We start from the raw sequence: 26,262 nt of genomic DNA, 5'->3' as shown, positions 1-26,262 counted from the left end.
TCCAGGAGCAGCATTAGGGCTGTTGGGTACGAATCACACATTGGTGGCACTTAGACGTTTCATAATGTGAACATATTAACTCTTTGGCATAATTTAGCCCAGATAATGTTGATAAAAGTCTGTCCTCACAAAATGTCTACAAATCCAAGCTCTTAAAATGATTCATAGGCATGCTTTGATGTGACATATTAAAGAGAATGAAAAATTGTTGTATCATTTCTGGCCAAAGAATACAATTTATAGAGACAGATTGCACCATGAAATTTTCAAGTCCATATTTTGACAGCTGAATTTTTTTTTTTATAGAACCAAAAATGTCATCAATTAAGAGGAATGAAAACTTACAGGAAAAGATCCAGGATATCTATGAAGTGTTACAATATGAGGTTTACTGATCTATCTACATTTAAAGTTCCCCTGTTTTCAGGACTAACCAAATTACTTTCTAGTAAGACCAACTCTGTAGATAAATTAGCTTTACAGTCACTGGAAGGCCACCCCTGCAGGGAGGATCGCATCCTGAAATGTGATGGGCAGTGAAGTGCAAAACAGTGTGGTTGTTATTGTGAAAGTATTAGTAAATACCATTGTATTGGTGGGTTGACAGTCTCTTCACTCATTCTCCTCCCATCAATCCTATGTGGAAATATTTGGTCAATCACTGCTAGTAAAGCATAAGAGAAGATGGATGTTTCTATGGACAGCTGAACTCCATCCCCCTGGTTCAATTTGTGAGCTGCACAGATTGCTCTTTCTTTCTTTCTCTTTTTTTTTTTTTTTTTTTGAGATGGAGTGGAGTCTTGCTCTGTTGCCCAGGCTGGAGTGCAATTGTGCAATCTTGGCTCATTGCAACCTCTGCCTCCAGGGTTCAAGTGTTTCTCCTGCCTCAGTCTCCCGAGTAGCTGGGATTACAGGCACATGCCACCACGCCCAGCTAAGTTTTTTTTTTTTGTATCTTTAGTAAAGACAGGGTTTCACCATATTGGCCAGGCTGGTCTCACACTCCTGACCTCCTGATCCGCCCACCTCAGCCTCCCATAGAGACTGCTCTTTCTAGGACAATACAGTTCAGTGTGCATTTCTCTCTTTTCTCCCCTATTCCCAAAAAAGTCACCATTTGTACATCCCACCCAAACTCTTGTGCTCTCCTTGCCATAGACACTCTGCTCAGTGGGTAGCTGTCCTCACTAAGTCACTGAGAACAATGGTCTGGACATTGCTGCTTTGTTCCTCCACAGGACATGGTTGCTCAGACTTCACCTCACTTTGGGCTTTTGGGCTATTTGGGCTTTTCTTTGTTTTCTGTGAAGAGGAGTACTGAAGGACTTTCTGTAGGAAAAACTTTAGGATTGTGGAAGACAAGAATGAAGAGAACACACACACACCCATCCACACACATACACACACAAGAAGGGATGTGTGAAACAGAAACATAGGAGGACTTGATATACTTGCCCTTACCCAATAATAAAAAGTATGATGGTAATTAACATTTTCTCCAGTACTTACAATATGCTCAGTGCTACTGTAAGTACTTTCATTCTCTACAATAACTCTAGGAGATAAATACAATTATTAACTATTTTTTATAGATGAGAAAATTGCAGCATCAAGTAGAATTAAATAACATGTCCAAGGTCACACAGTAAGTGAGAGAACCAAGACTCAAGCTCCAGTTTTTTATCTGCAAAGCATTTGTTCTGAATGCTTTATTACCATAAGATAAAAGGAAACAGCAGTAATTTCTACACACATATGCTCAGGTTATACTGTGGGGATTGTAAGCTCTAAAGTTAATACAAATACCAATTATTATTATTCATGTTTCTAAAAATATAGAGTGCCCACTATGTGCCATATTCTGTGTAAGATATACTGCTAATAACTTCTTCTGATTGCTGTTGCTCGTATTTTCTATCTTAATCTCCTGGCAATTGATATTCTCCATCCTGTCTTGTGCAGGGAGTTATGATGGAGAAATTGTTCTATGGAACAGTAGCACAGAGAGTGCTCACCATGTTCTTCACCCTGATTACCAGAGGTTGCTAAAGTCAAAATTAGGTAAGCGTGAGTTTGAAACTAAAATAACATGGCTAGTCACATCACTGTAGGCCTTGTTGTTCATGCATGTGCCTGCTGCAACTTGCTCCTAAATTATAGGTGATTGGCTGTAAGCACGAAGGATTAGGGATATCATTGTCTTGTCAAAGTGGCTAAAGAGAATCTTGAGATTTACTTGGCTTAGCAAATTCTCCATGGCATGCCATTTCTTTTCTTTATGCTACATTGACATTTCTGAACTACTGATAGCAGGGAGCAAGACTCTCATTTTTATTTAGTTTATTTTTTTCAATAAACCTTGCCAAATTACCTAAGAGTGAACGTTAGGTACCCTTGGCTAAGAAAATGGAAATTCATATTCACTCGATAGGCTGTTGAGACTCAATCTAGAGCTTGTAATAAATATTACGCCACCTGGAAATCTTAAATTATTCCTTGCTTTAGAAGCCCATGAGGAACATTAGATGGGAGTATATTGTATTTTATGGGAGTTTAGCAGAGCACATGAATATTTTATATTTAAGTAAAATGTCTTGACAATTGCCTTTCACATTTTATTTCAGTTTCCTTAGATACTAGAGGTTTTTCTTTAGACTAATTTATTTTGGTAATGAAAATGTCATTCCTCATGGCCCAGTGAGGTTCTGTTGTCTCAACTGAATAAACTCATAGAGGCTGAATTGAACTTTAGGAATGGACTGGTCATCAGATGCAGTTTTCTTTCTGAGTGAAAACTGAGAAGCTATTTTATTAAGAGTAGGAAAGCAAACAAGAGATTTAGGGGATACTTGGCTGCAAACACAAAGCTCTGACCTGCTTTATGTCTTAAGAGCTAATCATTTTAGGATTCATTTGAACTCATACCATGAGGGGTTTGGAATTCTGCCTCTTCCTCTACACTGGGCTTTAGAATACATAGAGAGATAATTAAGGAGAAAAGTGAATAGATGTCAAATTTCTGAAAGACATGAAAGGCACTGCAATCGATTTCTTATTTGGGAATTTTGAAAATATGTCTGTATAGATTTTTCATAATTATGGGCGGACTGTTCATAGATTCTGAGATAAATATCCCCAGGTTTTACTAGTGTGGCCTGGAGATGATGTCATTACATAATTGAAGTATGCTTAGAAATGTTTTCTCCAGAGTAACTCACTAACAAATAGTATTGTTAAAAAGCCTCATTTAATTAAACATAGTCATTAGAGCTCATGTTCATTATAATATTTCCAAGATTTATTTTAATGATTAATAAGTTGAAAATGCCACAATATCGGAATTACATTTGTCTTGGGCATATTAGGATCCCTAAGATGTTAGCATTGATGCCAATATTAAGTTCTTATTTAATTCATATCAAGGAAAACACAGCAAGTTTGTATGGAACATGAAAAACAAAAATAAAGTCAAACAGTTCTTCCAGCTGTGGTTAAGAAATGTCAGAAGGCTTGATAGATGTTGACTGGAAGTCTATTGTGAGACTTGGAGTCATTGGAGATAGTGATAGATGGCGGCCTGTTGTTTCATAGGCACTAGTTTTCAAAGCAGATATTTTTCTTCATTAATATACCTGGCTTTGTCTCCATCACAGATACAAAACCTCAAAAACTTCTTAGTGCTGGGAGAAGCCACTCCACCCACCCCGTGGCAGACCAATCTACCATGGGAGTCTGCAACTTTGAGATTGACACTGAGGGCAAAAATGCTGTTATGAGGCTTTGCTTCCTCAAAGTAAGAAAAAACACTGCAGTGACAGGTAAAATATATATTTACATTTTACATGTAGTTGGAAAGGGAGCAATAAAGAAAATCCACTCTATTTCTACTAGATCTTGTAGAATTTGAGTGCATGTAGCTAACCAGTCAGGAGTGTGTCATGTGAGGTCACAGACCATGGCAAAGGAAGTTGGAATTGAGGAGGATGGGTTCAAGAGCAGGAGGCAGACTACACCCCACTACTAATTTATCCAGTGTTGTATATGTTAAGATCAGGAAGGGAACAATTCTGACAAATTATTGAATACGGGCAACAATCAGAATTGTTGTCCCAGACATGGCATAAAAAGATTTTAATACCGTAGGGGCACAGCAAGATGTATGCCAGAGTCAAAGCTTAAGTCCACATATAGCAGAAGAGTTGAGTCTGAAACTGACTATATGAGTACCTAATCAAAATAGGCTGGAAGAGAATAATGAGGAGCATGGATGTTAAGCACAGTAACAGAATTTGAAAGAATTGCTAATCCCAGGATAAGAGCTGCCTGCTCTCTTCTCTGTTCTCATCTTTTTTTCTTTTTTGAAGTATTAGTTATATATTCTAGAGATGTATACTAACATTAATGATATTTTATGATTTACTGTAGTTATTTGATATTATGTAAATGAAATAACCATTTGCTTAATTTTTTCCCTGTTGTCAGTGGCAATATTAGCATGGTGTTGATGCAGGCTGCATCTTTCCGAAATGAAAATCTGCCTTGGAGAATAATGCACATATGTATTGTGTATTTGAAATCTAGACACATATGTATTGTGGATTTGAAAAGGAAATGAACATATCTGAATTATGTTTATTGTTTCCCATATTTAATTTACAGATGAAAAATCTGTATAATTTTCATATAAAATTTTTAATCATTAAGAATCAATAAAGGTATAGTTTAAAAACATTCTGGGTTGTTTAGAATAAACTTTGAAACAATTAGATTCTAAAACTTTCCATTTTCTAGAACTTGCTTATACTCAAAATATGAATTATTATCCTGAAATTACTCTCATTTCCTCAATACTAATTTTAATGTTATCAGTATTCCCAGATTGTTTTCACTGAAGCAGCTACATGTTATTATTTCTACCTTAAATAAATATGATTGTTAATTGGCAGTACATTTGTGAGGCAAACTGGAAGTCATTCAGAGAGTTATCAAATAATAGGAACCTTGCCACAGAAGAATAACTTAGGTAAGGTGCTTCAACAAAACATAAAAATGGAAAATGAAAAGGTTAGTTCTAGACTCATTCACCAAAAAAGGGTTTTATAAGGGTTTACAATGAATTATTGATGAAAACATATAAAGAAAGCTCATAAATAGAATTCTAAGCATGCTGCCAAATGGAGAAGTCAATAGCTATTCTGCTGTCACTACATATTCCATCCAAATCTGTGCATGCAGACTTTTACTTCACTGTATATATCCAATGGGTTATTAGGGAAGATGAATTTTATATAATGAGAATATTATCATAATGTTGGAATTAATATTTCATGTTTATCTGAGGAAACAAATTAATTCTATCTAACTTTAAAAAACCCCCGGGCCGGGCGCGGTGGCTCAAGCCTGTAATCCCAGCACTTTGGGAGGCCAAGACGGGCGGATCACGAGGTCAGGAGATCGAGACCATCCTGGCTAACACTGTGAAACCCCGTCTCTACTAAAAAATACAAAAAACTAGCCAGGCAAGGTGGCGGGCGCCTGTAGTCCCAGCTGCTCGGGAGGCTGAGGCAGGAGAATGGTGTAAACCCGGGAGGCGGAGCTTGCAGTGAGCTGAGATCCGGCCACTGCACTCCAGCCCGGGCGACAGAGTCTCAAACAAACAAACAAACAAACAAAATAAATAAATAAATAAATAAATAAATAAATATAAAAACCCCCAAAACATCAGAATAATGAATGAAGAAAAGGGAACTAAATGTAATGGGACATTTCAATATCCTATGTCATTTAATACTCAACACAAACCAGTGAGGTTATCATAGTGTTACCTCCATTTTATATTTGACAAAATTAAAGTGATGCTGGGAATTGATCTCAGGGCTACTCACCTCTCCAACATCATATGCTTTCCACAGGGAAAGTCACTGAAGAAGTTATTTCCGGCATGGGTTGTTCAGTTTTCTAATTAGATTTTCCCTTACATGTTAGGAGGAGCTAACCTGGTATCATGTGGAGGATCTGGTTATGTCAGATTTTGGGATATATATAAGAAGCAACTTCTGGCTGAATTTTTGGCTCATAGTGGAGCTGGAACGATTATTATGTCTACTGATAAGATGAATCGATACCTTACCACAGGAGATCTTGATGGATGGTTGAAAATCTGGAATATAGAGGTAAATTGAAAAACATTATCACATTACCTTTAAGATTTTTGGTGACCCTTTGTTGCAAGTAACTATGAATCAAGTCTTGTCTGTCTCCCAAACAAAGGAAAAAATGTTTAGTCTAAGTGTTTTAAATAAAACATTTACAAGTTTCATGCAGAGACTTCTTTTAAATAATTAATGAGGAAAATCATATTTTTCTCAATATTGACAGCCTTCTGTTAAGTAAGTCATCCAATTTAGAAATGCCATATTGTTAGGAAGGCACTGCAGCATTATTTGAATGTAAATAATTAGGATATACCTTATTTTTAATGTATTTATTTATTTATGTATCTATTTATTTATTTTGAGACGGGATCTCCCTCTGTCACCTAGACTGGAGTGCAGTGGCATGATTATAGCTCTCTGCAACTTCAAACTCATGGCTCAAGCCATCCTCCCACCTCAGCCTCCTGAGTAGCTATGACTACAGGCGTTTTCCACTATGCCCAGCTAATTATTTTATTTTATTTTATTTTATTTTAATTTTATTTTTTTGTAGAGACAGGGTCTCACTATGTTGACTGAGGTGAGGCTACACCTTATTTGCAATGAGACTGTAAATGTAATTTAAATACTAGAGGACTATTCCCTCATCTAACATTATTGTTACCCTGAGTTAGTTTGGGATTTTTTTCTTTTTTTATCACTGATTACCTCCTCAATTTTCCAATAATATTTAAAAGTTGTATATGTGACCACATATATGTGGTAAAGTTCATCTCTATCAAATAATTGGCTATACTATTTAGATTTTTCTTTCCTTCCTCCTTCCCCACTAGTTCCTTTTTGTATTTCCCAAGTAGTCAGATAAGTTAGAAACCTTTTTTTCTTAATGTAATTTCATTTTCTAGCCTCTTTTATCATGAACTTTGCTTTCGCATTTGGATCACAGGTTATTGTTCCCAAGTTTGAAAATCGGCCTTTTTAAAAAAGTGTTATGTCATTGTAATCGTTTCATATTTGAATTTTTTAGAGGTCTGGTATTTCTTTTCATTCAGGAGTACTGTCTTAATTCCAGTAAGAACAAAATCACAAAGGCCCCAACTCTGATAAGATCATTCCAACCTCATGAGGACCGGATAAGTTCCTTAGAGATGTGTGAGCTGGGTGGTCAGTTACTGATTATCTCCTCCTCTGCAGACTGCAGCATTTGTGTGACTGGTGTCTTCAATGCTCCTGTTTGGATCTTTGGTCAGGTAGAAATATTGCTCTTTATTATTCTAGTATTTACTTGACATTTAGTATTAACTTGGGCTGATTTCTATTTGAATCTCATCAGCTGTTTAATGTTCATTAGTCATGAAAGAACTGACAACATTTCTGAAGCAGTAGCTCCAGGCAACTTTGTCCTGTTTTCCATTAACCAAGACAGTTTCATCAAGCGGAAGACACCAGAGACACGGAAAGATAGGAGCTCTGTGCAGCTCAAAATATTCCAAGATTTCTAAGAAAAAATTCTCCTCTAAAATAAATTCCTTCAATTTCAAAATTTAGTAAAAGTTCAACGTGGATAAAATGATCGTGTTACTAAAAAGACAGGTGATTATGACTGTTAACTAAGAACGTAATAATCAAATGTAGAAAATTTTAGGAAAAAACCAATCATCCTATTCATTCTCTGGTTTATTGCCGCAAATAATAATAGTTAATATTTGCTGAGTTTTCCTTGTGTACCTGGGGCACTGTTCTAAGATTTTTTTCAAGAATTAACTCATTTAATCTTCACAATTGCTCAATTCAGGAGGGGGCAGCTCTCACAATTCCCATTTTACAAATGAGCAAACAGAGGCACAGAGAGTTTGAATTAATCGCCTGAGCTCGCAGAAGCTAATTGTGGTAGAGTTTTGCTTTTAACTCAAGTTGGGTCACTTTAGAGCTCACATTTTTAACCCCTTTCTCAAGATCTGACTTGTCCCTGCCTATGAAATGAAATGGAAGTAGGGGGCATGAAATAAAGGAAATATTTAGTCTCATATTTTCTGTTCTTTTATCCTTTTGCCTTCTTGGGAACTTTTCGTGTTCCATTTATGCTTCTGGGGACAAAATATGTTTGACTGGTTTCAACCAGTACTATTCAAACCTGGTATAAGTTTAAGGTGAAGCCTCAATTTCTGTTCAGCCAGCTGATTTGGTTCTATTTAGGAGCCTCAGGTGCCAATCTTACTCTGGAGAGTAGGCAATTCTTTTAGTGTCGGAAGACAACGTTTGTTGTTGCTGTATTTGTAAAGTCAGTTTGATGAGGCCAACCTGTGTGGAAAGAATTCTAAGCAACCCTTTAGGATGCAGAGGGTGTTGGCAAATCAGAAAATCATCTAGGAGGTGGACCCACATTGGCTGGACAATGAGAGTGTCAATGTAACACTCAGGAGCTGTATCAATCTCTTGTATTTTTGTAAACAAGACGAGCACTAGATTTTTCTCAGTCAGGAAAAAAAGCGGCTAAGTGGGAACTCATATGGGTGTGTGATGAGTGAGACAGAGTGGGACATGGCTGGCAGTCTGGACAGGAAAGAAGGTGGAAGCCTGCCTCGGGCCACTGAAGAAGCCAATGCATTGCTGACGGAGGCTGTGGCAAGATGAGGTGGAGGTTTGAACAACGGTAAAGAAGCGAAACATCATCAAGTGGGTGACCTAAGAAGTTCCTTAGACATCTGGGGTTGAACCAAGAAATAACACCATTCTAGGTGTAGGTGCCATATAAAGTTCACCCACCAAACATAATCTGTAGCTAAATTTTATTTTAATGCAGAAATGGGTGCTTATAAAACTACTTATTTTTATGTTATTGATATTATTTGTTGTTTCGGTGAAATCTTGCGTTGTTTAAGGACTTCAGACCCAAAAAGCCCTCATGAGAATAATTTTATTTTTTCCTTTCTGTTCAAGACAGGAGAAGAGTCATCAGACCTGGGTCAGTTTTAAAAACTGAAGGCTAGCAAAGCTAGGGAAAACGGTTTCCTAGTTCCTTCTGTTTGTGCTACTTCTTCTTCTTCTTCTTCTTTTTTTTTTAAAGGATTTACTTTTATCAAGTTGTCTTGAATATAGGTGCCATTAGTCCCAAGATGTAGAGCAAAGAGTGTGGGGAAGAGGAAACGGAAAGGAGAGGAAGGGGAAAGGAAAAGAGGGAAAGGAAAGAGAGAGGAGAGAAGGGATTTTTTTTTTTTAAACAAAACAAAACTTAGAATCCCTTTTATAACATAGCTATTGGGCTTAGGCTGGTTTTCAGGTTAGATTTTTAAAAGTAAGTTGTGTGGTATGTCTATTTCTAGAGTTGGAGAAATAGGAGTGAAGAGGATTTATTCATGAATGCATGTTTATCCCACGAAGCTGTCAGGTGATTGTCGGATAAGAAGAAATTCAAATGATGCTTGAAATTCTTCAGTGCCCCTCTTTGTGCACTAACTACTGTTATGCTAGGCAGAGTTTATGTACTGGCAACTCTCCTCATCTGATTGATTTGATGTCCAGTGACTTTGATTGTGTCTCTTCATCCAGTGAATAATTAAAATTTGATTTAGTTGCCCACATTTAAACAATAATAGATTTCATGTAAAGATTCAAGTTTCTAATTTCTCTTAAAAAAAAGCAATCAGGCAAGAGAAAGAAACAAAAGGTATTCAAATAGGCAGAGAGGAAGTCAAATTGTCTCTGTTTGCAGATGACATGATTGTATATTTAGAAAACCCCATCGTCTCAGCCCAAAAAATCCTTAAGCTGAAAAACAAATTCAGCAAAGTCTCAGGATACAAAATTAATGTGCAAAAATCACAAGCATTCCTATACCCCAATAATAGACAAGCAGAGAGCCAAATCATGAGTGAATTCCCATTCACAATTGCTACAAAGAAAATAAAATACCTAGGAATACAACTTACAAGGGACATGAAGGACGTCTTCAAGGAGAACTACAAGTCATTGGTCAAGAAAATCAGAGAGGACACAAACAAATGGAAAAACATTCCATGCTCATGAACAGGAAGAATCAATATCATGAAGATGGCCATACTGCCCAAGGTAATTTATAGATTCAATGCTATTCCCATGAAGCTACCATTGACTTTCTTCACAGAACTAGAAAAAACTACTTTCAATTTTATATGGAACCAAAAAAGAGCCTTTATAGCCAAGACAATCCTAAGCAAAAAGAACAAAGCTGGAGACATCATGCTACCTGACTTCAAACTATACTACAAGGCTACAGTAACCAAAACAGCATGATACTGGTACCAAAACAGATATATAGACCAATGGAATAGAACAGAGGCCTCAGAAATAACACCACACACCTACAACCATCTGACCTTTGAAAAACCTTACAGAAACAAACAATGGGGAAATCATTCCCTATTTAATAAATGGTGCTGGGAAAACTGGCTAACCTTATGCAGAATATAGAAACTGAACCCCTTTTTTACACCTTATACAAAAATTAACTCAAAATGGATTAAAGACTTAAATGTAAATCCTAAAACAATAAAAACTCTGGAAGAAAACCTTTCAAAACCATACAGGACATAGGAATGGGCAAAGATATCAAGACTAAAACACCAAAAGCAATTGCAGCAAAAGCTGAAATTGACAAATGCAATCTAATTAAACTAAAAAGCTTCTGCACAGCAAAAGAAAATATCAGAGTGAACAGGCACCCTACAGAATGGGAGAAAAATTTTTCAATCTATCTATCTATCTGCCAAAGGTCTAATATGCAGAATCTATGAGGAACTTAAACAAATTTACAAGAAAGAAACGAAACAACCCCATAGAAATGTGAGTGAAGGATATGAGCAGACACTTCTCAAAACAAGACATTTATGTGGCCAATAAACATATGAAAAAAACCCATCACTGGTCATTAGAGAAATGCATATCAAAACCATAATGAGATACCATCCCACACTAGTTAGAATGGCAATCATTAAAAAGTCTGGAAACAACAGATGTTGGCAAGGATGTGGAGAAATAGGAATGCTTTTACACTGTTGGTGGGAGTGCAAATTAGTTCAATCATTGTAGAAGACAGTGTAGCACCTCGTCAAGGATCTAGAACCAGAAATACCATTTGACCCAGGAATCCCATTACTGAGTATATACTCAAAGGGTTATAAATCATTCTACTATAAAGACACATGCACATGCATGTATTTTGCAGCACTATTTACAATAGCAAAAACTTGGAACCAATCCAAATACCCATCAATGATAGACTGGAAAAACAAAATATGGCACATATACAACATGGAATACTATGCAGCCATAAAACAGGATGAGTTCATGTCTTTGCAAGGACATGGAGGAAGCTGGAAACCATCATCCTTAGCAAACTAACACAGGAACGGAAAAGCGAACACCCCATGTTCTCACTCATAAGTGGGAGTTGAACAATTAGAACACATGGACACAGGGAGAGGAACATCACTCATTGTGGCCTGTCGGGGGGTGAGAGGGAAAGGGGAGGTAGAGCATTAGGATGAATAACTAATGCATGTGGGGCTTAAAACTTAGATGATGGGTTGATAGTTGCAGCAAACCAACATGGCACATGTATACCTATGTAACAAACCTGCATATTCAGCACATGTATCCCAGAACTTACAGTGGCAAAAAAAAAAAAAAAAAAAAAAAAAAAAAAAAAAAAAAAATACAAAAAAAGAACATACATCATTCCTTAAGAGTAACTATAGCCTTTATGTAAAATGAGTTCTCTTTAATTCAGTGTAGCAGTGTAGTCCTTGAATTTTTTTATTGCCTTAAATACTGAGGGTGAGTTTTATTTACTATTTATTACCCATTTATTTTCTTGTATTAGGTTCAATTCATTCATTGATATTATTTGACTGGCCCTGTAGGCATTTTATTCTGCAAACACTTATGACAAGGCTGATCAATTTGCAGACCAGCCAAATATCTGCAGGATGCCTACGGTTCCCCTCGTATCTCACAGGCTGCATTCTTTGGAACATTCTGTGTGCATGAAGTGAATTGATATAAGACGAGAAAATCGGCTCTGTATTTAAAACATAAAATAGATTGTTAACGGGAAACTTTTGTTAGATTAATGCATTTTAAGAAGTGTAGCCAAAATCTGTGAAAATTATTATATAACACACATAATTTTTAGAAAATAATATTTAATAACTGAACTAGCTTTTGAAAACATTTTAAGGAGGTAACATGCAAATAAAGTAGTTGAGGGAAAAAATAACTGTGGCAATTCTTTAACAAAAGCTTTGTTTTGTTTTTAGTAAATATACATCTGGCTATTCAGAATTTTAAAATAGGAATGGTAAAAAATTTCTTGTAGTTCATTATTATCTTTTCATTGTTTCTTATGACACATCTCATTTTCTACCTTTATTAAAGGTACATGAATCTCTTTCATTTCCCCTGTAAAACTGTAAACTTCTTGTGGAGAAAAGTCACGTCTTTTTCATCTTCTTGTGTGTCCCACCCCAGGACTTTAATTAGTAATCTAGCACATGGTAAACACACGTAAATGTTTGAAGAAAATAAATTTCATAAAAATAAAAGATGTTTTTGTTTTTTTCAGGCAAAGCACTGGCATATTGAAAACTACCTTTTCCTTCCTAAAAGAGATACTAATTTAGTGGAAAGTGATATTCAAAAGGAAATTTCTTTATTTTCTAAGGAGGAATCTTGTTTAGACCCAACAGAACATTCTCTACTTAACAAGAAAAACAAAGATGACTCAACATACAAGTAAGTAATTTTGAACATTAGCCAGATGTCAACTGGAGTCTAGGTAAGACATAGATAAGACTGGTCCAAACTTCCTTCTGTCCTCTGTGGAATGTTCAGTGACTACCTTAAGATTTTTCCAAAATTTGAGGTGTTGGTAGGTATGTATGGATGAGTGACTTATATTATCGAGGCCATATTTGGTTCTTATTTCTTGACTACATTGATTCTTGATATGTGTTAAGTGCCATCTAGTCTTATATTTCTACTCCATCATCAATCTAATTGTGAAAATTGACCCCTTTCTTCAAAAACTATCTATCTATCTATCTATCTATCTATCTATCTATCTATCTATCTATCTATCCATCTATCTATCTATCATCTATCTATCTATCTTAGAAAGTGTATCAGATTTTACTCCTGGTTTTGATAAAGTGCACAGGGGTTTATGTGACAAAAGTTCAAAGAGCTTAACTTTGAAGTTAGACATCATTTCTTTAAGGCTTCTCATGCCTCTAGGTTGCTCAGACGGTCTTCTCTTCACGTCACTCTGCTAGGTCCCATATTTACACTCCATTTATGCTCTCATGTCAAGGAGTTTAGTTCTTTTGTTTTCTATGCTTTTGCCAAACCATGCTCTCATAACTTAACTTTTATGCTAAATGGCTATTTTATTCTCGTAGAGATAGATATCCAAGCTTATTACTTGGAGAATAATAAAAATATTTTGGTGCCTTTGATTTATTATCTGTTCCATGTAAGAAAAGAAATGGAGCTTACTCAGAGCTGACAAGAAAATAGTTCTTCTATAAAACTCCCACCATGTTTTAATTCAATGCTTTTGTAACATTCTATGTTAAACAGGTGAAACACCAGAGAGGACTGTCTTTCCTTCTTCCCTTTAACTCACTAGTCACAGTTTTCCTTTCATTGAGGCTCTACAGGTGGGTTGGGAGGCAGGAAAAAGGTAGCATTGCTGTTCTTGAGGCTTGGCAGATGTGCACAGCATACTCTTCTTCCTGGCGATATAGTTGAGGGTTCCTTGATGACCCCACTCAGGGACCTCTGCATTGCACATTTCCAAACTCATAAACTCTTTGGCTAGTTTCTTATGGCTCACCTCCTCCAGCTCATGCCCCTTGTAATACACATCACAGTGTTTTCTATTACAGTCCTGCACATTGCCAAGCCTCCCCTCTTGCACAACTGCTGGTTTAACTTCTGCTTGGCCTATAGGAAACACATTTTGCAACACCAACTTTTCCACTGTTTCCCCACTGCTCCCTGCAACTCCAGGTACAGCTTTTTGCCTGTAGACTTCTTCAGATGTTAGTGAGACAAAGGTCTGCTGTGTCCCTCTCATTGTTACCCTGGAAGACTACATTAAGCTATTTGGGCTATGTGAATAGAGGCTAGAAATGAAAAAGAGAAAAACTTTCCTCCCCTCCAATGGGAGTGGGTCACAATTCGCACATAAGACTCTCTCTGATGCAATCATCTCTTATAGTTTCCGCATCCTTTGTTTATATCTTACAGTGATGTTGGCTTAAGTGTCACAAGATCAGTTTTGGAGCTACCTTCTTGGCAAAGTGACCCTGCACATAAAGAGTCAAACCACCTCATGTTGGCATGTAGAAATACTTTTGTATTAAACATCTCAATAGATTACTTTGCTTTCAAACTTTTTGAACCTCTACTGACAGATAGATAGAAGAAAAAAATTCCCCCTTAGCATTCTGTTATGCTAAATTACTTTGGTATTTGTTCTTCCATTTCCTTGAATTATGGCTTGCAGAAATGTCAAGTGGCATTTTACATTTAGGCAGAAGGATATTTTCAATTTAGAAATCTAGCATGAGCAATCCTGTACAATCATAGAATGCTGGGAATGGAAAGACTTTACATAGGATAAAATGTCCCCGCCTACCTATCCTACTCAATCTTACAGATGAAGAAATAAAGTTACCTTGGGATAACACAGATAGATCATTTTTTTTTCTCTTTCCATCACATGCATAGAAGAGTGAAGGCAAGTGTTACAGATTCCTGTTTAAGAGTATTTCAGCCAATATAATACTTTCCCATTCCTTATGACACACTCAGTTATCCTTTAAACATTTTTTTTTTGAGGCTGTCTTGCTTTGTCGCCCAGCTGAAATGCAGTGGTGCGACCACAGCTCACTGCAGCAGCAACCTCCCTGGCTCAAGCAATCCTCCCACCTCAGCCTCCCAAGTAGCTGGGACTACAGGCATGCCACCACACCCAGTTTGCACACACACACACACACACACACGCGCGCACACTTTTTTTCTGTACAGATGGGGTTTCATCATGTTGCTCAGGCTGGTCTCGAACTCCTAGGTTCAAGTGATCCTCCCACTTCACCCTCCCAAAGTGCTAGGATTACAGATGTGAGCCATCACTCCCGTCCTAAACACTTTTTTAAACCATTCTTTTCCTAGATTCAAACATTGGCAATTTGAACTCTTTACTTCTTTCCTGACTTCATTTTCAGTTAATTTTGTTTTCTATTGTTCCTGAAAACTTTTTGTTATGCAAATCAGTGCTGATATATACAGTTATTAAAAAAATTATTTTAATTTCCGGGGTACATGTGTAGGATTCACAGGTTTGTTACATAGGTAAATGTATGCCATGGAGGTTTGCTGCACCCATATACCTATAACCTGAGTATTAAACCCAGCATGCATTAGCAATTTTTCATGATGCTCTCCCTCCCCATTCCCTACCCCTGGACAGGTTCCAGTGTGTGTTGTTCCCCTCCTTGTGTCCATGTGTTTTCATTGGTCAGCTCCCACTTTTGAGTGAGAACATGTGAATATGTGGTGTTTGGTTTTCTGTTCCTGAGTTAGTTTGCAGAGGATAATGGCTTCCAGCTCCATCCATGTCCCTGCAGAGGACATTATCTCATTCCTTTTTGTGGCTGTATAGTATTCCATGGTGTATGTGTACCACCATTTTCTTTATTCAGTCTATCATTGATGGGCATTTGGGTTGATTCCATTTATTGGCTATTGTGAATAGTGCTGTAATGAACATATGTGTGCTTGTATCTTTATAATAGAATGATTTATATTCCTTTGGGTATACACCCAGTAATGAGATTGCTGGGTCAAATGGTAGTTTAAATACTATTTCTGGTTCTAGGTCTTTGAGGAATCACCATACTGTCTTCCACCATGAGTGAACTAATTTGCATACCCACCAGCAGTGCAAAAGCATTTGAATCTCTCTGCAGACTCACCAGCATCTGTTGTTTCCTGACTTTTTAATAATTGCCATTCTGACTGGCATGAGATGGTATCTCACTGTGGGTTTGATTTGCATTTCTTTAATGATCAGTGATGTTAAGCCTTTTTTCATCTGTTTGTTGGTTGCATAAATGTCTTATTTTGAGAAGTGTCGGTTTATGTCTTTGACTGCTTTTTAATGGGTTTTTTTTTCTTGTAAATTTATTTAAGTTCCTTGTGGACTCTGAATACTAGCTCTTTGTCAGATGGATAGATGGCAAAAATTTTCACCCATTCTGTAGGTTTTCTGTTCACTCTGATGACACTTTCTTTTGCTGTGCAGAAACTTTTTAGTTTAATATCTCATTTGTCAATTTTTACTTTAATTGCAATTACTTTTGATGTTTTCATCATGAAATCTTTGCCTGTGCCTATGTCCTGAACTATATTGCCTAGATTTTCTTCTAGAGTTTTTATAGTTTTGGGTTTTACATTTAAGTCTTTAATCCATTTTGAGTTCATTTTTGTATAAGATGTAAGGAAGGGGTCCAGTTTCAATTTTCTGCATATGGCTATTCAGTTCTCCTAGCACCATTTATGAAATAGGAATCCTTTCTTCATTGCTTGTTTTCATCAGATTTGTTGAAGATTAGATGGTTGTAGATGTGTGGTCTTATTTCTTAGCTCTGTATTCTGTTCCATGGGTCTATGTGTCTGTTTTTGTACCAGTACCGGGCTGTTTTGGTTACTATAGCCCTGTAGTATAGTTTGAAGTAGGGCAGCATGATGCCTCCAGCTTTGTTCTTTTTGCTTAGCATTGTTTTGGCTATGTAGGCTCTTTTTTGGTTCCATATGAGTTTTTAAATAGTTTTTTTTTTTTTCCTAATTCTGTGAAGAATGTCAAGAGTAGATGGGAATAGCACTGAATCTATAAATAACTTTGGGCAGTATGGCCATTTTCATGATATTGATTCTTTCTGTTCATGATCATGAAAAGTTTTTCCATTGTTTGTGTCCTCTCTGATTTCCTTGAGCAATGGTTTGTAGTTCTCCTTGAAGACCGTTCTTCACTTTCCTTGATAGCTGTATTCCTAGATATTTTATTCTCTGTAGCAATTGTGAATGGGAATCCATCTATGATTTGGCTCTCTGCTTATCTGTTATTTGTGTATAGGAGTGCTTGTGATTTTTGCACTTTGTTTTTGTATCCTGAGACTTTGCTGAAGTTGTTTATCAGCTTAAGAAGCTTTTGGGCTGAGTCGATATGGTTTTCTAGATATAGTATCATGTCATCTGCAAACAGAATTTGATTTCCTTTCTTTCTATTTGAATACCCTTTATTTCTTTCTCTTGCCTGATTGCCCTGGCCAGAACTTTCCATACTACACTGAATAGGAGTGGTGAGAAAGGGCAACCCTGTCTTGTGCCGGTTTTCAAGGGGAATGCCTCCAGCTTTTGCCCATTCAGTATGATATTGGCTATGGGTTTGTCATAAGTGACTCATTATTTTGAGATATGTACCTTCAATACCTACTTTATTGAGAATTTTTAACATGAAGAAATGTTGAATTGTATCGCAAGCATTTTCTGTACCTATTGTGGTAATCATGTGGTTTTTGTCCTTAGTTTTGTTTATGGGATGAATTACGTTTATTGATTTACCTACGTTGAGTCAGCCTTGAATCCTGGGGATGAAGCCAACTTGATTGTGGTGGATACGCTTTTTGATGTGCTGCAAGATTTGTTTTGCAAATATTTTATTGAGGATTTTTGCATTGATGTTCATCAGGGATATCGGCCTGAAGTTCTTTTTTTGTTGTTGTTTTGTTTTATCTCGGCCTGATTTCTGTATCAGGATGATATTGAGCTCATAAAATGAGTTAGGGAAGAGTCACTCCTTTTCAATTGTTTGTAATAGTTTCAGAAGAAATGGTACCAGCTCCTCTTTGTATCTCTGGTAGAATCAGCTGTGAATCACTCTGGTCCTGAGCTTTTTTGGTTGGTAAGCTATTTATTACCACCTCAATTTCAGAACTCATTACTGGCCTATTCAGGGATTCAACTTCAGTCTTGAGAGGGTGTTTGTGTCCAGGAATTTATCCATTTCTTCTAGATTTTTTAGTTTATTTGTATAGAGGTGTTTATAGTATTTTTTGATGGTTGTTTGTATTTCTGTGGGGCAAGTGGTGATATCCCCTTTATCTTTTTTTGTTGTGTCTATTTGATTCTTCTGTCTTTTCTTCTTTATTAACTTAGCTAGCAATCTATTTTATTAATATTTTTTAAAAAGCCAGTTTCTGGATTTGTTGATATTTTGACGGTTTTTTTTGTGTGTGTGTGTGTGTCTATATCTCCTTCAGTTCTGCTCTGACCTTGCTTATTTATTGTTTTTTGCTAGGTTAGGGGTTTGTTTGCTCTTGGTTCTCTAGTTCATTAGTTGTGATGTTAGGATGTTGATTTGAGATCTTTCTAGCTTTTTGATATGTGCATTTAGTGCTGTAAATTTCCCTCTTAACACTTTTTAACTGTGTCCCAGAGATTTTGGCACGTGGTCCCTTTGTTTTCATTAGTTTCAAGGAACTTCTTAATTTCTGTCTTAATTTCATTACTTACCCAAGAGTCACTCAAGAGCACGATGTTCAACTTCTATATAGCTGTGTGGTGTTTAGTGAGTTTCTTAATATTGAGTTCTAATTTAATTGTGCTGTGGTCTGAGAGACTGTTATGATTTCAGTTCTTTTGCATTTGCTGAGGAGTGTTTTACTTCCAATTATGTCATCAATTTTAGAGTAAGTGCCATGTGGCACCAAGAAGAATGTATATTCTGTTGTTTTTGAGTGGAGATTTCCGTAGATCTCTATCAGGTCCACTTGATCTATAGCTGAGTTTAAGCCCTGAATATCTTTTACACTTTCTGTCTCGATGATCTGTCTAATGTTGACAGTGGGATGTTAAAGTCTCCCTATTATTGTGTGGGAGGCTAAGTCTCTTTGTAGGACTCTAAGAACTTGTTTTACAAATCTGAGTTCTCCTGTATTGGGTGTATATATATTTAGGAGAGTTAGCTCTTCTTGTTGAACACTTTATCATTATGTAATGCCCTTCCTTGTCTTTTTTTTTTTTTTTTTTTTTTTTTTTTTAAATCTTTGTTGGTTTAAGGTCTGTTCTGTCAGAAACTAGGATTGTAACTCCTGCATTTTTTCTACTTTCCATTTGCTTGGTACAATTTCCTCCATTCCTCTATTTTGAGCCTATGTGTGTCTTGGCATGTGAGATGCATCTTTTGACTACAGCACACCAGTGGGTCTTTACTCTTTATGCAGTTTGCCATTCTGTGTCTTTTAATTGGGGCATTTAGCCCATTTATATTTAAGGTTCATATTGTTAAATGCGAATTTGATTCTGTCACCATGATGCTGGATGATTATTTTGCAGACTTGTTAGTGTAGTTTCTTCATAGTGTCATTGGTCTGTGTACTTCAGTGTGTTTTTGTATTGACTGATAATGGTTTTTCCTTTTCATATTCAGTGCTTCCTTCAGGAGCTCTTGCAAGGCAGGCCTGGTGGTGAAGAATTCCCTCAGCATTTGCTTGTCTGAAAACAATCTTATTTCTCCTTTGCTTATGAAGCTTAGTTTGGCTGGTTATGGAATTCTGGATTGGAAATTTTTTTTTAAGAATGTTGAATATTGGCCCCCCAATCTTTTCTGGTTTGTAGGGTTTCTGCTGAGAGGTCTGCTGTCAGTCTGATGGGCTTCCTTTGTAAGTGACCTGGCCTTTCTCTCTGGCTTCCCTTTAAATTTTTTCCTTCATGTCAACCTTGGAAAGTCTGATGATTATGTGTCTTGGGATTGATCTTTTAATGTAGTATCTTACTGGGGTTCTCTGGATTTCTTGAATTTGAATGTTGGCCTGTCTTGCTAGGTTGAGAAAGTTCTCCTGGATGATATCCTGAAGTACGTTTTCCAACTCGTTTCCATTTTCTCCATCTCTTGCAGGTACCCCCATCAGTCATAGGTTTGTTTATATAATCTCATAGTTCTCGGAGGCTTCATTTGTTCTTTTTCATTCTTCTTTCTCTAATCTTTTCTGTCTGTCTTATTTCAATGAGATAGTCATCAAGCTCTGAGATTCTGTCCTCCGCATGGACTATTCAGCTATTGACACTTGTGATTGCATTGTGAAGTTCTCTTGTTGTGTTTTTCAGCTCTTTCAGGTCATCTTTGTTCCTTTCTAAACTGGTTATTCTGGTTAACAGCTCCTGTAATGTTTTATCGTGGTTCTTAACTTCTTTGCATTGTGTTAGTACATACTCTTTTACCTCAGTGAAGTTTGTTATTACCCACCTTCTAAAGCCTACTTCTGTCAATTCATCCATCTCAGCCTCAGCCCAGTTCTGTGCCCTTTCTGGAGAGGTGTTACAATCTTTTGGAGTAGAAGAGGCACCCTGGCTTTTTGAATTTTCAGCATTTGTGTGCTGATTTTTTTCTCAACTTTGTGGGTTTATCTACCTTCAATCTTTGAGGCTCCTGACCTTTGGATGAGGTTTTGTGGGGTCTTTTTTGTTGATGCTGTTGTTGCTTTCTGTTTGTTTTTCTTTTTAACAGTAAGACCCTTCTTCTGCAGTTTGCTGGGGGTCCATTCTAGACTCAATTTACCTGGGTCCCTCCTGCACCTAGAGGTATCACCAGTGGAGGCTGCAGAAGAGCAAAGATGACTGCCTGCTCTTTCTCCTGGGAGCTCCATCCCAGAGGGGCACTGACCTGACGCCACTGGGAACTCTCCTGAATGAGGTGTCTGGTGACCCCTGTTTGGAGGTCTCACCTACTCAGGAGGCATGGGATCAAGGACCCTCTTAATGAAGCACTCTATCTGTCCCTTGGTGGAATGGGTGTGCTGCACTGGCAGGAATTCCACTGGTTTCGACTGCCCTGATTCCTCAGAGCCAACAGAAGGAAAGACTAAGTCCACCAAACCAGAGACCATGGCTACTCTTTCCCGCAGGGGCTCCATTCCAGGGAGATCAGAGTTGTGTCTGTAAACCCCTGGCTGGAATCGCTGAAGTTCCCACAGGGAGGGCCCACCCAAAGAGGAGGGATGGATCCAGGTCCCACCTAAAGAAGCAGTTGGCCACGATCTGCCACAGCCACTGTGCTGCCCTGTGAGGTATTCCTCCCAGGCCAAACTGCCCAGTCTCCCCAGCACTGGCAGGGGAAAACGGCTGATTGGAGCCACAGTGATGGTGACCGCCCCTCCCACTGGGTAGTTGGTTGTCTTAGGCAGTCTCCAGCATGCTGCCACTGGCTGCAACCCAAACGGCACCAAGAATCTGCACAGTTCTGTGCTTGGAACCCAAGGCCCTGGTGGTGTGGGCTCACGAGGTGATCTGATTCATGGGTCACACAGATCCGTGGAAAAAGCATGGTTTCCCTGGGGGGTAGCTCAATCACTCACCAATATATATGTTTTGTAGTTCACAGATTTCTCTTAAAACTGGAGCTTGGTTGTCTATCAGATTAAATAGGAGTACAGCAAACAGGTCTTCTCAGGTTGATTATAAGATTATACAGGCATTGGTAGACTTCTGGGGGTGAGAGGCAAAGTTATTTCTCCTGTACAGCAGTTTGTAAAATGAAAAATAATACATCAAAAAGTACTTGTGATCTTTAAAGTTTCTGTCTTAATCTAATTCAGATGAGACTGCATTGATATAATTTTAAGACTTTGTAATAATCAGATCTTATAGAAAAATGTCATTTAGGAATTAAACTAATAAAAAAAGGGTTAAAAACATATCCTCAGAATTGATTATCATGTACATCCTTCAGTTCTCCCAGGAATATGATCAGGAATCCTTTGCAGAAATCAGACAAACACAATAAAATTATCAGCTGTAGAATGTCCTTTGTGCTTTCCATCTAATACAGAAAATATTATAAATCATTTTATTTTTAAGAAATATTGTTCTGAAGAATCTGCCTCTTTACCTAATCAGATTGGCAGATTCAAGGAGAGAATCATGCTAGCTCTCATCCATATGAAAAAATATGAGAGGAAAATAAATGTGTGAAAGAATTTAGACTACAGGGCAAAAAGTACATTTGGTGTATATATGCAGGTGGGGGTATGTTTAGAGAGGGGGGTGTGCACAGGAAGAAAGATGAAGGAAAAAAGAAAAAGTCTAAGGAAAATGGGAGAAACAAGAAACATGAAGAAAAAATCAAGTGTTTTAAAGCTATTTTCTCATTTTAACACCTAAGAGTCTCTTTGCAGATTAAAAAATTGGGGTGTATATTATCTTCTGGCTTATACAAACATACCTGGGTTTTTGCAGGGCTGAAAGTATTTTATAATACTATTTGTGAGAAGTAGGTAGATGGTAAAGAATTATCTTCAATTTAAGTCCTGGGGAGATGAATATAGAATTTAAGAGATTAATAGAAAGGCCTAATTCTAAGTTAACAACTGATATGGAGAAATAGGTTTATCCTTTTCCTAGATTGTGCAAAAGTCAAACTAGCTTTAAAAAACTTTAAAAATAAATAAACAAGTAAGTGAAGGGATAAAATCGTAAAAAAAACTACAGTGGACATATATTTTTCCTAGTTTATAGGAATATTTGTTTTCTGGACTCATAAAATTATCTAAAATAGGAAAATTATAGATAAAATGAATAATTTAGAAAATACAGTTTCAGAATATTTCTTATTATAAAATTAATATTGGTATTACAGGCATGTGCCACCATGTCCAGCTCATTTTTGTATTTTTAATAGAGACGGGTTTCATCATGTTGGCCAGGCTGCTCTTGAACTCCTGACCTCGTGATCCACTTGCCTTGGCCTCCCAAAGTTCTGGGATTATAGGCGTGAGCTGCTGTGCCTGGCCAAAAATAATACATTTTTATTATGGGAAAATTTGGAAGTACAAATGAGCAAAAGGTGAAAATATCTGTGGTAAAGCCATTGTTAACTTTAGGCATTTCACTTTTAAGACCTTGTTTTAGGCATACTTACCACAATGAAAAAATGTACATTTTATAAAAATGGAAGCTTAGTAGACTCAGTTTATAACCTGGTTTATCACTCAAAAATATACAGTAAGCACATTTTCATATTAGTTAATATGAGTATCCATGGACAACAACATTTATAATGACTTGTAGCTTTTTAACCATTTTCTTTATTTCAAATACATAGATTGTTTACAAATTTTAACTGGGAAAACGCTTCTTTAAATACTTTCATGTGCACATATTAGAATATTTTATTGAATTCATAATTAGAATAAATTCTTTGAAGAGGAATTGCTGAGTCAAAAGGCATAAAGGCCTTTGGGTCGTCTTGCTGAAGGTCATCTTGCTGTCTGGACATATCAGCTCTCCCTCCAGCAGCAATACAAATGGTTGCTTTCCTGCCTTTGAACCAAGAATGGATGTTATTGCTGTCTTAAAAGTGTTGCTATGATATCTTATTGTTTTAAACTACAGTTTTTGATTATTTGTGAAAGTAAACATTTTCAGGTTTATTCAATAAACCTGAAAAATGTAATTCAGTAATTCAATAATAAATTTGAAAGGGATACTCGAAGTCTACTAGACTAACTCCTGTGGTATCCTTAAGAGAAACACATCCCAGCCTTTTTGAATAGTTCCTATATGACACACTCACATCTCACAGATACGTTTCTCTATTATTGGACTATTCTTAATGTCTCTAACGTTAAGTAAAATCCATCTGTAGAACTCTCACTTATCAAGATCTTCATTCTTATTCTAGAGCAACAAAGAGCATAAACTACTCCATTTTTATTATCTGACATATTTTCCTTTGGTTACCATTTAAAAAATTGCTTGTCTGGAAGGGATTCATTATTAGAAACGAGTATAAAGAATCAGATGAGAAATGAAACAAAAATTCTGCTAGTTTCCCAGTAATTTTATATAAGGGAGAAGGCACACCTCAAATTAATGTTTCTTAAACATGGAAAATAATTATGATATTTTAAATTCCATGTTATTGTTAGGAGGGAACTGATATTTAATATTATTTACACGCTTTTGATTACCTAGTTATTCTGTCAGTAGATTTCACATGAGAAATTAAATTATAAAATAGATAAATAGCTATAAGAAAAACACAAAATATTAAAATCTCATTTTAAATTAGGCTATATGTGGTGTAAATACTTGAAGAATTGTCAGTCTACTTTCACCAACAATCTGGCAATAACTATCCTATGTCCATGTATGACAAATGAAAGCATATGATGCTCTATTCAATTTTTGAAATTTGAACTTTAAAAATACTAGAGCAATAAATTATTATTTGGGGGAGTGCCACATCTTTTTACTTTTTGTCTGATCTTTCTGATAGTTCTCAAAAATATTAGAGCTGCTGTAGGGGGATGTTAGAACTCCCTGCTTGGAGTGAAAAATATTGTCTCGTTCTAGCTTAAAGTGATAGTAGCCAACACCGTCTGAGCCCTGACTATATTTCAGGGCCCGTTCAAAGGTCTTTATGTGTTTACCTAATTTAATTCTCACTGTAATCCTTGGAGATAGCTACTATTATCATCCCCGTTTCACAACTTGAAAAACAGGTGGAGAAATTTAGTGATTTGCACAAGGTCAACCAACCAAGAGGTGAACCGGGGATACAAATGCAGACATTCAGGCTCCAGAGTCAGTACTTTACCTAACAAGCATCATGTGAAAATATTGACAAATTATTGGTTTGTGAGTCAAGCCATCAAATATTTTATCAAGTACCTGCTATGTATAAGCTACTACTCAAAGCATTTTTCACTCCCTTTTTTATGCCTAGGAGGGTACTCGAGTGATTGTCACAGTCATACCTCCCTTCCACAACCAGAGCCAAGAGAAGGGAGATCAGTTACAGCCTTTCCTTCTCATATTATTTATGCCAAGGCTAGTGGATCCCATAGTAGATCACCTTCCTGCATCACCTACTAAGGCATTTTTGCAAAATGTTTTAAAACTCTATTTAAGCCTGGAACTACAGTCTTCTGCTGCTGCTTCTTTTTTTTTTTCTTTTTTATTATTATACTTTAAGGTCTAGGGTACATGTGCACAACATGTAGGTTTCTTACATATGTATACTTGTGCCATGTTGGTGTGCTGCACCCATCAACTTGTCAGCACCCATCAACTTGTCATTTACATCAGGTATAACTCCCAATGCAATCCCTCCCCTCTCCCCATAATAGGCCCCGGTGTGTGACGTTCCCCCTTCCCGAGTCCAAGTGATCTCATTGTTCAGTTCCCACCTATGAGTGAGAACATGCGGTGTTTGGTTTTCTGTTCTTGCGATAGTTTGCTGAGAATGATGGTTTCCAGCTGCATCCATGTCCCTACAAAGGACACAAACTCATCCTTTTTTTATGGTTGCATAGTATTCCATGGTGTATATGTGCCACATTTTCTTAATCCAGTCTGTCACTGATGGACATTTGGGTTGATTCCAAGTCTTTGCTATTGTGAATGGTGCTGCAATGAACATACGTGTGCATGTGTCTTTATAGCAGCATGATTTATAATCCTTTGGGTATATACCCAGTAATGGGATGACTGGGTCATATGGTACTTCTAGTTCTAGATCCTTGAGAAATCACCATACTGTTTCCATTATGGTTGAACGAGTTTACAATCCCACCAACAGTGTAAAAGTGTTCCTATTTCTCCACATCCTCTCCAGCACCTGTTGTTTCCTGACTTTTTAATGATTGCCATTCTAACTGGTGTGAGATGGTATCTCACAGTGATTTTGATTTGCATTTCTCTGATGGCCAGTGATGATGAGCATTTTTTCATGTGTCTGTTGGCTGTATGCATGTCTTCTTTTGAGAAATGTCTATTCATATCCTTTGCCCACTTTTTGATGGGGTTGTTTGTTTTTTTCTTGTAAATTTGTTTGAGTTCTTTGTAAGTTCTGGATATTAGCCCTTTGTCAGATGAGTAGATTGCAAAAATTTTCTCCCATTCTGTAGGTTGCCTGTTCACTGTGATGGTAGATTCTTTTGCTGTGCAAAAGCTCTTTAGTTTAATTAGATCCCATTCGTCAATTTTGGCTTTTGTTGCTGTT

General features: G+C 36.9%; 1 protein-coding gene across 5 annotated transcripts in view; it reads left to right on the top strand.

The window, feature by feature from the left end:
• LOC105466139 (WD repeat domain 49) overlaps nt 1-26,262 on the top strand; it is a 189,786-nt gene that overhangs the window by 125,024 nt on the left and 38,500 nt on the right. For 4 of the 5 annotated variants that reach the window (XM_071091202.1, XM_071091203.1, XM_011715165.3 and 1 more), the window contains exons 12-16: nt 1,963-2,061; nt 3,654-3,818; nt 5,986-6,173; nt 7,208-7,405; nt 12,757-12,926. In XM_071091202.1, coding sequence (XP_070947303.1) covers nt 1,963-2,061; nt 3,654-3,818; nt 5,986-6,173; nt 7,208-7,405; nt 12,757-12,926 — 820 coding nt within the window. Of the gene's footprint in view, nt 1-1,962; nt 2,062-3,653; nt 3,819-5,985; nt 6,174-7,207; nt 7,406-7,506; nt 7,749-12,756; nt 12,927-26,262 lie in introns of those variants that run through there. The other variant, XR_011619876.1, reaches the window with a different exon arrangement.

This window comes from Macaca nemestrina, chromosome 2 (genome assembly GCF_043159975.1).
Source record: "Macaca nemestrina isolate mMacNem1 chromosome 2, mMacNem.hap1, whole genome shotgun sequence".
NCBI lineage: Eukaryota > Metazoa > Chordata > Mammalia > Primates > Cercopithecidae > Macaca > Macaca nemestrina.
This window is presented reverse-complemented; position numbering and strand designations above follow the sequence as displayed.